This window comes from Microdochium trichocladiopsis (assembly GCF_020744255.1).
Source record: "Microdochium trichocladiopsis strain MPI-CAGE-CH-0230 chromosome Unknown B0I36scaffold_15, whole genome shotgun sequence".
Taxonomy (NCBI): Eukaryota; Fungi; Ascomycota; class Sordariomycetes; order Xylariales; family Microdochiaceae; genus Microdochium; species Microdochium trichocladiopsis.
Window position 1 is genome coordinate 515240 of NW_025763558.1, and position 13094 is coordinate 528333.

General features: G+C 51.7%; 2 protein-coding genes across 2 annotated transcripts; one reads left to right on the forward strand and one right to left on the reverse strand.

Moving 5' to 3' along the window:
* Positions 1-1696: 1696 nt before the first annotated feature.
* B0I36DRAFT_356258 (uncharacterized protein) lies at positions 1697-3053 on the forward strand (the record flags this gene model as incomplete). The annotated part of the gene is made up of 4 exons (XM_046157580.1): positions 1697-1784; positions 2061-2632; positions 2702-2724; positions 2888-3053. The coding sequence occupies 4 exons, from the start codon at positions 1697-1699 to the stop codon at positions 3051-3053; spliced, it is 849 nt and encodes a 282-aa protein (XP_046004546.1).
* Positions 3054-11074: 8021 nt separating this feature from the next.
* Positions 11075-12984, reverse strand: B0I36DRAFT_426031 (uncharacterized protein; the record flags this gene model as incomplete). Its single annotated transcript, XM_046162372.1, is given in 4 exon segments — positions 11075-11743; positions 11813-11945; positions 12036-12549; positions 12565-12984. The coding sequence occupies 4 exon segments, from the start codon at positions 12982-12984 to the stop codon at positions 11419-11421; spliced, it is 1392 nt and encodes a 463-aa protein (XP_046004547.1). The 3' UTR covers positions 11075-11418.
* Positions 12985-13094: the final 110 nt, after the last annotated feature.

The following is a 13094-nucleotide window of genomic DNA, read 5'->3' on the forward strand; positions in this document are numbered from 1 at the left end:
GAGCTCCTATAATTAGAAACCGGCTGAGCACGCAAATCTTGACAAAGATCTCGGCATTATGTAACAAATGGAATGTGATGCGGGATACCAAAATAGAACGGACGATATATCAGGGCTATATGGAATGGTACGACTATCCGATCCCGAGTAGGGGCATTGACGGGCCCAACTTAGCCGACTCAATCAAGTGGCTAGAGACACAAAAGATACAGCAGCCATAACAACAATCCTGGATTATGGCCAAACGCTGAACTGATACCGTCTGTCCCTTTTTTCACCCGCTCCGGAGAAAACATGTCGAATCGCGTGCCTTGAAAAGTCTGTGCTAATCGCCGACCTATACAGTCAATTGAACAATATCTGTCGGTTGTAGGGGTGGATCTGCTATCAGTCGCGGGTCTTTGATGTGTTGTTCTGCTCCTGCAAGGTCTCCCACGCCTGGATATACAGCTTCAAGGCCCTCCAGCGCGTGGACTTCTGTGTTTGGGCTGCGGCACTGCCCTGTGGTTTATCAATCTGTCAGTGTGACTCGCCTGCCTTGACATGCATGTCCCGTGGAATGAAACCCACCTTGGAAGATGGCCTTGCTAGGCTGCTTGCTAAGCAGTCGTCTCTACGTAACTGCTGCACAGATATGCCGCTGATACTGCTGAGCTCTTCGTCGAAGCTCCATGCTACTGCTGGATTTCCCAGGTCAAGATAGTGGTACACTTGACTTACGAGTGACTCTTGTCGTTGAGCTAGAGCTTGGTTTTCCTGGCCGAGTTCAGCGATATTGATGCTTCCATTCGACCCAATCTGTGTAGCTTTGAATGGGGGGCTGTTCTCCTCTCTAGGCAAAGCTGCGCACGCGAGTGGTGGGGGCGAGCTGCGTGGTGGGGGCGAGCTGCGTCCATTTGGCTGGATGCTCGTGATGCGTGAGCAATCACGATTTAGGACGGGCTTAAGGACAAAATCCTGATTTAGATGCGTATTCGGCTGTATCAACTCAGGACTGGAGCAACGTGGAAAGTCTATGTCCGCTCCCAGCGCTATCGATAATGCATCTTGATCAACCCCTAATGTCGATAGAAGGAAGGTAGACATCTTGACGCATGTCCTACGGGTGTGGTAGTCTTGAGCAGTATCTCATACTCCTCTGCCGCACGAGTCTCTTTTATGTGCACGGTTGCGAAAAGTTGCAACAATAATCTGTTTGGATTAAAAGCCAATTTGTTATAAGCGATCCGCTGCACACCCTTGATGGCTTGAACCAGCTCTACCCCGAGGTAAGACTCGAGGAAACTAGACCACGCCAGGTCATTCCAAAGGATGCTAAAGAAAGGAATTTAGGTAGACCTATATCTAGCCTGTGCATTTCTAGAGGTACCGAACCATACTGATGTTGAGTCTAGCAATAATGTGCCACGAATACTGCAGGTCCTCCTTCACTCCTAGTACCAGATGTCTGGGACGCGCCCCTGACTTGTTCGCTTGCCTGCTGAGACTTTCAACTCCTTATCGCGAACCGACTACATGGGGCAAGCCTGCTTATCGTGCGACCGAGTGAGCTCGAGGCCTGGGGAATTCAACTCGCATTATTTTGCCGTCCAAGCGCATGCACTTTTTCGACATCATCACTCATCACAAAGAGAGGCTCACAGGTCAGCAATGTCGTAGATCTACTCACTCGCCCCACGAAAGCCCATGCCGAGCAATGCCCGAAAAGAAGCATCGGGATCTCCAAGGTCCAGATGCGAGTCCGGCCAATGAGGGAACTCGCTTCATCGCCGCGATCGACCAAGGTCGAATTGGCTAGTGCCCAACTCTGACGGCAAGTGCGTTGGTCCGCTGGATCCAGGCTTCGAAGAAGATCAGGAGCTGGCCAACATCTAGAACGGTCGCATTCAATGAGAAATTACAACTTCTATACGACAGACCGGCTGATATTCCATATCTTTCGCCTTCCGACACTGGATGCCATCCAGTCTTCAGCAACCGCACATCAGCGACGGGATCATCACCTGCAAGTTAGGAGGCTTTCAGGCGGATCCATGGACTTAAGCTTCTCGCCATCTTAGCCAAACGACTGCAACAGCATCCTCTTGATCCTCAAGACGTTGAGTATGGGACATTCTTGGCGACACGTATGGTTCTGCCGTCATTCCGTATGCTACAGAGCCAAAGACTTGACATTGAGACCCTGGGAAAGACTGTTCCAGATGAAACGGACCAGACCACGGGAGCGTTGGTGATCCCTTGGCTTGACGGCGACGACTGGATCCTGTTTCACGTGGATAAAGACACCGGCGCCGCATACATGTTCGATCCTACTCCACGGCGAGAGCCATCACGAGTTGTCGCCTTCTTCCGACAAGCATACACAGACGCGGGCTATGGTTCGATCACTGCCATGTGGCGTGTTCCCGCTGGAACGCGAACCGACAAGTGGTCCAGCGGTTGGTGGGTGGTCGAGAAGGTCCTCATGTTAGTCACAGGCAGAGACATCAAGTCTATTGGCTTCGCGGTAGTGAAGTCTGAGGACGTCCCGTACGAAACAGACTTTGCGAAGACGACGGACATGATAGCGGACTTTCTGCAAATGCGCTACGTCCGGGAGCCTGACCAAAGCGGGAACAGAGTTGTTTCCGTGGTAGAACAAAGGCAATCAACTGAATAGGCCTGTGTGACGATATGTAGCAATCGGGGTCAGATCGTATAGCTTATGGACCTCAAGTACCCCATGTAAGATTCGCAGGACTTTTACGTAAAAGTCCAGAAATAACTCCACGAAGTCATGCGAGAGTAACCGCCACATGAGTTGCGCAAGAAGCAGCAGGTTCATATGTCATTAAGTTGTATGTTGATCATTGCAATATTTCTTATAATACTGTACGCTCAACTTTAGCCTTCCTTTCCTCTGGTTGTCCGGGAGCAGTGCTCAAGTAGATACCTACGCTATTCATCATGATAGACCCGAACTCGTCAAGCGAAGTTATGAGAAGTATCATCTCAATCGTTCTCTGTCTTTGGACCCTATGGCAATTTCTAAGCGGGGCGGAGGTAGATTATGAACAGGTGTCAAAAGTTGCAAAATCGACCCATTCGCAATAAACTGGACCTATCTACTTTCGCCTCCGAAGCGCTTCTCTACGTCTTATACTGGAATTTAAGAGAATATGACAGCTTGACCGAAAGTAGAGTCCAGGAAGGCAACTACGTGTGAGGCTATTCAGCACTAATGCTCCTTTTTAAGAGACTCGAGAAGACATAACAGACCCTGGAGGCGCTATCACTATAGTACTTACATACTCCTGGAATGATACAGTCTCCTGGAATAATACCTAGAAAGAATGCCTTGAGGCGAAGAGCTGAGGAGCGAGGATGAAGGGTACCTAGACTGCAAGCTCTGCATGTTTATCTAGAATGGAATCAACCCTATCATCGACAGGAGTCGAATATTGGTGTACAGTTTAGTTGCACCTCAGGACGATATACCGCTACACTATCATTATGCATAACGTGCTACACGTTTGCGTTCTTGGCTCGGCAGCGTACTTAGACTGCAATGAGGCATCGTAGAACTACTACTCATTCCCAGGGAGACAATCACTTAAGAATAGGACACATATCAAGAACCAAAGCTATAAACGAAGGCAATTACTACACGGGCATGAAGAATTGCTACCCGGGCATGACTCTTACACGGGCATGACCTTTTGCAGCCTCTGATTGGTCCATCCCTTTTTGTTAGTGCATCTAGATTCTGCCAACGCTCCCCTTGTACCTCGGGATTAGCTCTCCACCACGACGATCGACGAGACATATGGAAGCTATTCACTAGCTAGCTACTACACCAATTACCTCTTGTCGCATGTCAAGCCTACTGATAATGATTGTTCGTGAAAGATACCATATTTGTCAAGGTCACAGGGCTCCAGGCGTGGTGTGTTAGGCCCCCTGCTGAGACCAACACTCAAACACACGCTGTATCAGGAATATCCAATAGCCTCATCTTCCAAGGCATCTGCATCACAAAGCAGGTCATTCCTTTGTGCTGAAATTGGTCCCCTCTTTCCTTCTTTCATAGTCAAATCAACTGCCCCTTTAACCATGTTCTCATCCGTGCGTGCGACACTCTTCCTGTCGCGATCAAGGCCGTCATTATGTCCCAGCCCGACTCTCGATCTAGCTCAGCAAGCAACCAACGACTACGAAGCTATCAATTACGTCCTCGAAAACGACAGCGGCAGAACCAATCTGAGAGTTCAAGACCACCTTCGTCTAATAGCACAGGGACGAGCATTGGCCCACACTATGGCGTGGGAGACGACGAGGCACTCTATAATGCTTTCGCCTCGTACCCAGAGACCTTCACGACCGCTCCACGCCCCCATGGATCGCGTGGGCTGAACGAGCCACCATGGGAGCTGCGATTCGATCATGAGATTCACCTATCGAATGATTTCCCAACCCGAGGAAGACGGTCGCAACGAGTAAGAATGCCTATACCAGGCCCGGAAATCGACCAGCCTGCTCTCCACAACAATCAGCACAAGAACAATTCTCTCCAACAAGACCCCAGTTTCAGTCCGCCCTTAGGCTAGTGCGCGAGGTGATTGGGACAGATCGAAGACTTACCATCGAGCTCGTCCGGTCATACGAACGAGTCCGCCAATGGCGCGAGATATGGGGCTACTCGCCGCTCAGTTCAACTGCATTCGAATCATCTCCGCCATACTCGCCTCCCCGAGAAAGGCACTCTCCGCCTATCGCCTCGCCGCCCTCGCCCGACCACCCCTTGTCGCCTGTCCCTGACCCGATCCCGAACCCACCTATCCCAGGCGACCCAGCGCCGTCAGCCGAAGTCCTGTTCGAGTGGGTGAATACTTTCGCGAAGGCTAATGGCTTCGGTATTGTTCGACGAAATGCCTACTCATATAAGGGTCGGAAGATCCGGTACTCTTTCCAAGGCGATCGATTCGGAGAACCACGCCCCTCAGAGAGTACCGGTATTCGGCAACGGAAGTCTCGAAAGTGTGGTTGTAAATGGATGGTCATTGCCGAGGCACTGGAGGAGGGTAGATGGCTTCTACGACACCACGATAATTCCGAGCATAGCCAGCATAACCACGGGGCCAGTATCAAACCATCCGCCCATCCCTCCCACAGACGACTCACTACACCTATCAGGGCAACAGTCGAATCGACAAGCCGTCGGGTCGGAATTCGGGCCCGTGACGTACGCGCGATCGTCCTGGAGCAGCATCCCGAGTCATCCTTTACACGAAAGGATATCTATAACGCCAGGTCTCGTATCAGCCGAGACAAGTTGAGCGGCCACACTCCTACTGCAGCACTGATCAAGCTGTTCGACGAGATGGAGATTCCCTATCTTGTTAAGTGGGCGGATGATGAGCCAAACCGCCTCGTCGGTCTTGTCTGGACCTTTCCGTACTGCCTCCAGATGTGGAAGCGGTTTCCTGAGGTCATCAGCTTCGACAACACAGTAATATCGACGTGTTGACACTGTCAATTCGTTGGATTACACGGCTGTCGGCGATTAATTTGATGTTGATGTTCAATCATGACAAATTGTCTCAAGATTCTTCTTCGCAACATCAAAGAGAGCCATACGCCTGTCAGCATCAAATGGCTTCTATGTCTTGTGGCTATCACCATAATCGGGCTCCTCTATCTCGGCCCTCGGCCTCGTCCACTTCCAAGAGAAGCGACCGGTGCTATTGAGGAGAATCAAGAGTGACATCTCCTTTTGGCTAGCAGACCATCGATGCAATGTTCCATTCTCTCCAAAACCTCCTGTTCAGTGTGCAAATCAGCTGCTCCCATCGATCGATATCTTGAGGCGTTTTAGCAAGCGTTTGATAATTAAGGCTTGCGAGTCCTACGAGTGAGCCCTACCTCCACGTCCTTCATATCTTCAGCCGCGAAGCCAAGCAATCCTAGGGGCTGCCGCTGTCTATAAAGATGGTAGACGCCAGTCCCACGCCTTGACGTTTGAATATGCGGCCGTCGAGTCGCTATTAAGCCGTCAGAAACGGGCCTGCCCAGCTTAAGTAACATCGGGACATCTACATCCTGATCTGCGCATGGGACACACCTGCGGCATTGCTCGACTTAGAGCTTAGCATGGGTGGAGATCAGGTTTTGCCATATAAAAGGGTAACCACTCGCTGTCTGGCACCCTGTATTTGAAAAAAGTACCAATGATGGATTCCGCGGCCTGGGGTACCGCGACCATACTTGATGCTCCTGCCCCCACGAGGACATCACCATCAATGAATGCAGGAGATCCGCGTCCTTCATTACTAGCTTCTGCTGTTACGTGCGTGCTGAGATCATAGACCTGCCGTGAGGTTGATCGATCAGGGACCGACTCGTTCCACTCTATGGGTTGGGTGTGATCACGGGATTGATTAAGACTTCCAGCGCTGTCGCGTTCCTGTTAGACGGCTTGTGTAGTCTTGGTCGCGTATTCCCTTCGTGACTCTCGGACAGGTCATGCACGTGGGGTAAAACAACGACGTGCAGATTAGATAAGCAGTAATCGATAAGGGTCCATATCAGGAAACAGGCACCGATTGATGGTTCCCAATGTTAGGTGCGAAGCAACTGACAGCCAGTCAGGGATCGAGCGACCACCAGGACATTTCTATGAAAACCTGGCACGGAGGAAAGGTGCAATTTGCTATGGAGGTTCCTAAGCCAGATAGTCGTGACTTTTCATCAGACTCAATCTAGGGTTCTAATCGTACACTTGACCCAGTCACTGAATTGCAACGGAGCGGTATCTTCTGTGAAAGCCACGACACCCGATCGAGAGAGTACTACATGTACGGAGGTAATATTCCTTAGGGCGTTGTACCTATCACATCTTCAACCCGTAACCACCCGGTTAATTTGGTTGACTCGGGACGCCGGATTGGGACGCTACCTGGACGACCTCCAGCGACTGTGCGGGTGGCTTCACTACTTACCGAATCAGGAAGGAAGGACAACTTATGCCCCGTGCTTGAACGAAGAGAAAGCTGAGGGGTTAGTCGCACTGCCACAGCTTGCCCGGCGACGCCACTTTGGGTGCGATGAATAAAATTGCCTTCCTAGGTCTAAGTGTGGCTCGACGACCTCAGAAAACTTAAACCGTAGCCTTAGCTTCGTTCTACTAGAGAGTTGGGAATCTGAACCCCAGAGGGGGCCAGCTGCGAGATGTGTGAGGTAGGGTCGACGGACGGCGAAGGGCAACTCATTTTTGTCGGTGATCATTCCTTGTTAGGCATAGGCCCCACTTCTGACAGAACCCCGCCTGGGAATCTGAAACGCCAATAAGGCACACGACCTCGTCCTCGACTGCGCTCCGACCTGGTCCCGTGACTTGCATGACGTTATAGCTGATGTTCTTCTTGTCGGTCCTTGCTCGGATGATTTCGGCGTCCCCTGCAAGCATTATCTGGCGGAACCAAGCCTCAAGCCGCACCGGTAGTGTAGCTGTCAGTAAGATGACCGGACAGCCGTACCGGTAGATACACTTCAGCTCCGTAAGCCGCTTTCGATAGCTAGCGTCCATAATAATCGTATGGCACTCGTCGACAAAGAACCGCTTGAGCAGACCCCGGCTTCGCAGCCAGTCCGTATAAGTCGAGAACTCTGTGCTATTGACCTGATCTGCACTGACGAAGACGAGCCGTGACACCCGCGGCTTCTCCTCTCGCCCGGTTGCCTGTGCTGGCTGCCACTGCTGACAGTCTAACCCGAGACCAGCTGCACGTCTGACCAGATCGCTAATTAGTGCCACAAATGGTACTATGACGATGCTGATGCCTGCGTTCACGCCGCTCATGTATGCTGTCAACGAAGGGCATACAAAGGCGGTGCGGCTACTAATAGAAAGAGGTGCTGATATCAACTTTCGTGGTAACGTGGGAACACCATTAGCTTGTGCCTCTGAGAACGGATTCGCAGATCTTGTGCAGCTACTGCTTCACAAAGGCGCCGAGGTAGATTACCCGGATCGGGCCGGCCGGACGCCACTCTCATGGGCGTCTAGCAATCCGCACGACGAGGTAGTGCTGCTACTGCTCAACAACGGCGCTGAGGTTGATCGTGCAGATGAGACCGGTCGGACACCGATCTCATGGCTGCCGGCATGGGATGCGAGCGGAATGTGATGCTGCTGCTCGATAGAGACGCCAGAATTGACGAAAGAGACTCCTTTGGTCGGACACCGCTCGCATGGGCTGTCTACAACAGGGCCGAAGCCGTCGTGCGGCTGCTGCTAGACAGTGGCGCAGAGTCCGACAGTAAAGACATTCATGGTCGGACGCCGATATCATTAGCTGCCGAAAAGGGATACATCAGCATTATAGATCTGCTGCTAGCGAGAGGCGTTCAGGTGGATAGCCGAGATATTGATGGAAGACTCCATTGTCATGGGCGACAGCTTGGGGGCGTGACGACGTTATGCAGAAACTGCTAGATAGCGGCGCCGACATTGATAACCGCGACGAGGATGGTCGTACGCTAATAGACTTGGCCAGGATAAGTAGAAAAAGCAGCACAGCTTCGCATTGCGGCTTAGCTCCGTGCGGCAAGTATAAGCCCGATTGATTGAATATAGTAGGAAAGCTATGGAGACGAATAAAGAATTGATAATAACCAGCAAGACGAGATGTTGAAAGTACGTCTTTATCCGGGCCGCTGTCGCTTCGCGGGGCGTCCAGGTAAGCCCACCTCACTTCCTTCTGTCCCAAGAGTCTCTAACAGCTCGGGGTATTGCTGCCAACATCGAGGCTGTGTACACGAATGGCCAATAGCTTCGCCCCATTGTTCTTGAACGTTAGTAGAGTTCCCCTCTGAAAAGCTTGACGCATTCCACAATCGTGTGACTTCATTAATGAAAAATCGCCCATCGGTTGCGACTTCTGAGATGCCAATGTCGAGACGTACGCCATCCTTAAGTGAGGCAAGACCAGGTTCAAAATCGGCAAGCCTAAAAAGAAAGGCAAACCACAGAGAGGCGAACTGCTTCAGTTCATGATACTTGCGCTTTTGAGCGTGCTCATCCCCAACTCCTTGCCCAAATATTTCGTGACTGAATGGACTCTGATTCATATCCGAGAATTGAACCTTGCCGGCAGAAGTGGTTGGTCTGGTGATGGTGATACTAATGATCTTACCTGGGGGAATGAGACCGTCTATAGCCTCTTGAGATAGATCACGCACCATACAGACCCGAAGTTCGCCAAATTTGACTAATGAGTCGACATACTCTTGGTGGAAGAGATGGTTCCTGGGCTGAATATCGGCATCCCATTTGTTCCCAGGGATTCGGCACTTCAGTCCCTTGCGATTGCTGACTTTAACAAGCTTGACTCCCTCTCCACTGCTGCTATGTGTCGGCTTGATAACCATGCAGCCACCATGAGAGGGTGGCAGGTTACACGTCGCCGATAGCCCACCATCGCACGTTATGGGTCGGTATGCGAGCCAGCTCATTCCTTGGCCGTCGAATTTTGCGGCCCACTCGTCGAGGATTCTAAGATCGCCAACTTTGCTTGCCTGGAATGTTGCCTCCTCCGTGGTAGGATATGCTTTAATAAAAGCATTGTTGTCCATAAACAGTTTCATATATTCGCAATATTCATCGAAAGAGGGCCCTTCCGGCACCAGGATGGGCGTTGACATGCATCCGAGAAGAACGAGCTTCTTCCTCTCAGATGTGGCATCGGCAAGCTGTTCGCGAAGGTCTCGGAACAAGTCTGCACTCCATGTTAAAGTCGCCGACATCGTAAGGCATGGGTTCTTGATGGTTGCCGAGATCGCCATGATCAACGGCTCATAGACCCATACGGTCTCGTCATCGTCATGTTCTTGGTGTTTGAAATGCGGCTCGACATTTACTAGATCGAGAGCAGACGACTTTAGCCTCTTCCCCTCCTGAGACATCGGAACACCTAATGGTATAGCGGAGTCAGATCGACCCTCCTCAACCAGGGGGCCAAATGGGACTCCGAGCCAGATCATATCGACTGGAAGGGGTTTTGGCTCCGGACGAGCGGTAAGCTGGTGGTTGTGGCTGATCGTGGTTGAATATTGTATGCGGACCACCTCAAGCGAATCTAAGAGCGGAGGAAACTTGTCGACCACTCGTTGTGCGCTCCACGCAACGGGACATTGTTTATATCCGCAGACATAGAATCGGGTCCTCTCCCTCTTCTCCTTCGTTCTGGCCTTGTATCCATGTCGGCTGACAAACACTGACACGATCCGTTCTAAATCTTCGAATGAAGGAAATGTCCAACCGCATGGTGGGGCGCCGTCACTTTTATAGTCGATCTTAGCCCGGCCCAGGGCAAAATACTTCATAGCCTCCATAGGCAGTGATAACACGGAGAATGAAGACGCAAAGATGATTGAGAGACGTCGCTTTGGCCAAAAGGGGGTTCGCGAAATGCGGGGCGCTGGGGAGGTTTTCCACGAGCGTGGAAGCTTTTCCACGGGCGTGGAACTTTCTCCACGGGCGTGGAAGCTTTTCCACGGGCGTGGAAATTTTTCCACAGCCGTGCCTAAAGTCGCGTGAGTAGCGGTCCCAACCACCCCAACACCGCATTTAAGATTACTGTACTACAAACAAACCGCTCCAGCTGGGCGAGACGAAGGGTGGAGTCAGATGCTGGGGTCTAGCCGACTGAACGTAAACAAACAATTGGCTTGGCGTCCGTTCGCTTTCTAACGGGATCAACGGGGACCTGGGCCAGATACGTAATAGCACCGCGAAAAATGGCAGACAGGTTCGAAAATCCTTAGAAATAAAGACGTGCCATCATGATCATCATCCTTCCGATTGGGCTTGGCATAATCGTGCACGATGCGTGCTGCGCGATGGCCTATCAAAGACCTGACAATGTTAAGCCGCGTTGCCCCACCCCACTTGCCACTTTAGGGAGGAGGAGCTGGCAGGACATGGTGGATGTTGTAGCAGGCAGACTCGGCGCACGCACAAGGGGGCTGCACACATACGCGCCGACTGCTGGACGGCTGCCTATCTCTTGATAGATTTCTGCTGGTAAAACTCGAGGTTGCCTTCCCCGTCTTGATTCCCGTCTTGATTCTAGGACTCAGTTCCCGGTGTACATCGTCCTCGTGCCATACCGTGTCCAGGCATGCATAACGAGTCCCAAAGGACTCAGCTCTGCGGTCATCAGAAAGAGGAACAGCGAGGAGGACGAGTAGTCTGTCAATGTCGGCATAGTGATTCATGCTTCCACGCTTTGCCTTCTTGCCTGCTGATCGCCATATTTCTGTGACTGCCAGATAGTTTTCGAGGTACATGTTCTTCCTCTGATGCCTTGTAACCGAACAAAATCCTACCCGACATGATATTCTGCCATTTCCGGAGCAGGATATGACCCTGGCGTTGAGTCATCTCCTCCAAACCAGCTCGACAACTTCGTCAGGCACTCCACGGTCTTCAACTCCTTTCCACACATACAGCTGTCTCATGAGATCTGCCCTGACTTCCGTGTATTTGAGGTAGTACGTTTTGTGATCACTGTCGGGCACCCTGTCGCGCAGCGGCCCCATGCTGTACTCGTACTTCGGGTCCTCGCCTGCATAGACGTTGCCCCATGTTCGCTCTATCTTGTTCAGATCGAGCGAATCCACACCCTTTCGGTACACGGTGATCGAGTAGCCATTACTAAGGACAGTATCGTTGCCAAAGATGAATCGTTGAAGGAAGCAGTTCCTGTGGCACAAGCTCGCCTAGTCAGCATAGACGTTGCTGGGACCCCGGTGCTTCACGAGAATGAATTACCCGCAAAAGTTCGTCGCCTGCGCCATGGAAACTACAGGTTCGCTGTACCAGCTTTTCCAGTGGTGCAAGTTCAAAGGCTCAACGCCAGATTCGAAGAAGCCGCGCAGGTCGCCCAGCAAATCATGTTGATATCCTTATCGAAGAGGTTAGACTCTTGTCACAAGACATCAATGATGGGGCGGAAGGACTTACAGATCTGGCAGCACGGTCAGACGCGCCCTACTGTGGCGGTAGACACAGTCACGGATGATGATGTCTCCCAACTGTGGCGGGGACTCCTCGATGCACTGGAGGTCCTGGTCCAGGTTCCCGATCTTCCTGGCCAGATGTGCAGAGAGATATACGCCAGCACCGCCATAAGCCATGAGACCGAATCGCGTGAGAGAGCCCCAGTCCTCCGTCAGCCCGCCAACATAAAGGTCTTTGTTTTCGTGATCAAGAGAGCTGAGTGCCGTGGATAAAGGCTCCAGGTGCGGAAAGAACGTGTCGTCGTCAAGCAGAGCGAACCACTTTGTCTCTGGCCCGCTTTCGGCGAGCATCTTGCTGAGAACTGCAAAATGTGATTGAGACATGGAATGGTTGCTGGCGATGGGCGGTATGAAGATGGCGTTGATCTTGAGGCTGTGAAACTGTGCAAGCAGGTCGGCGACTTCGTCCTCATGCCCGATGTAGTCTTCGATCACCACGACGAGGAGTGTGCCCCGGTCAGAGGTCCAATGAGCAATCGAGTCGACGCTCTGACTTAGACGAACCAAAGACGTGGCCATACCGAATGCCAGGTCTTCATCTTTGGCTGATCGTGGGTATGCATTTTCGAATGGTAGGAGGATCGCATCGCACGGCTCTATCTGCAGAGATCCGGGTTGATCTAGCCTTGCCTCGATGGACTCCGCGACGAGCCGTAGGGCAACCCTCGTGACACTTCTTCTGTCGACAGGTAGATTGCGAGAAAGCTGGACACAGCTTTGTGTGTATTTGAAGGTTGACGAGAGCCTGATATGTCCGCCTTTACCGGCTCGACGCACAAATCCGAGGGCTGCAAGATCTGTCCTTCCTACGTCCGACTCACTAGCCGAAAGGAATGTTACCCCGTCTGTTCCACGGTACATCAGCCATAGGCGACCCAGAATCAGTAACGAGACGATTGTGCCCACGATGCGTGTGATGTGCATTTCTTGTATTCTTGGTGGGGTAAGGCTTATTAAGTTCAATCGTTTTTAGCGAACACGAGTCAAACTGTAGTGCAATGGCAGGCCCATGGTACAGTAGATAAGTCACGAGC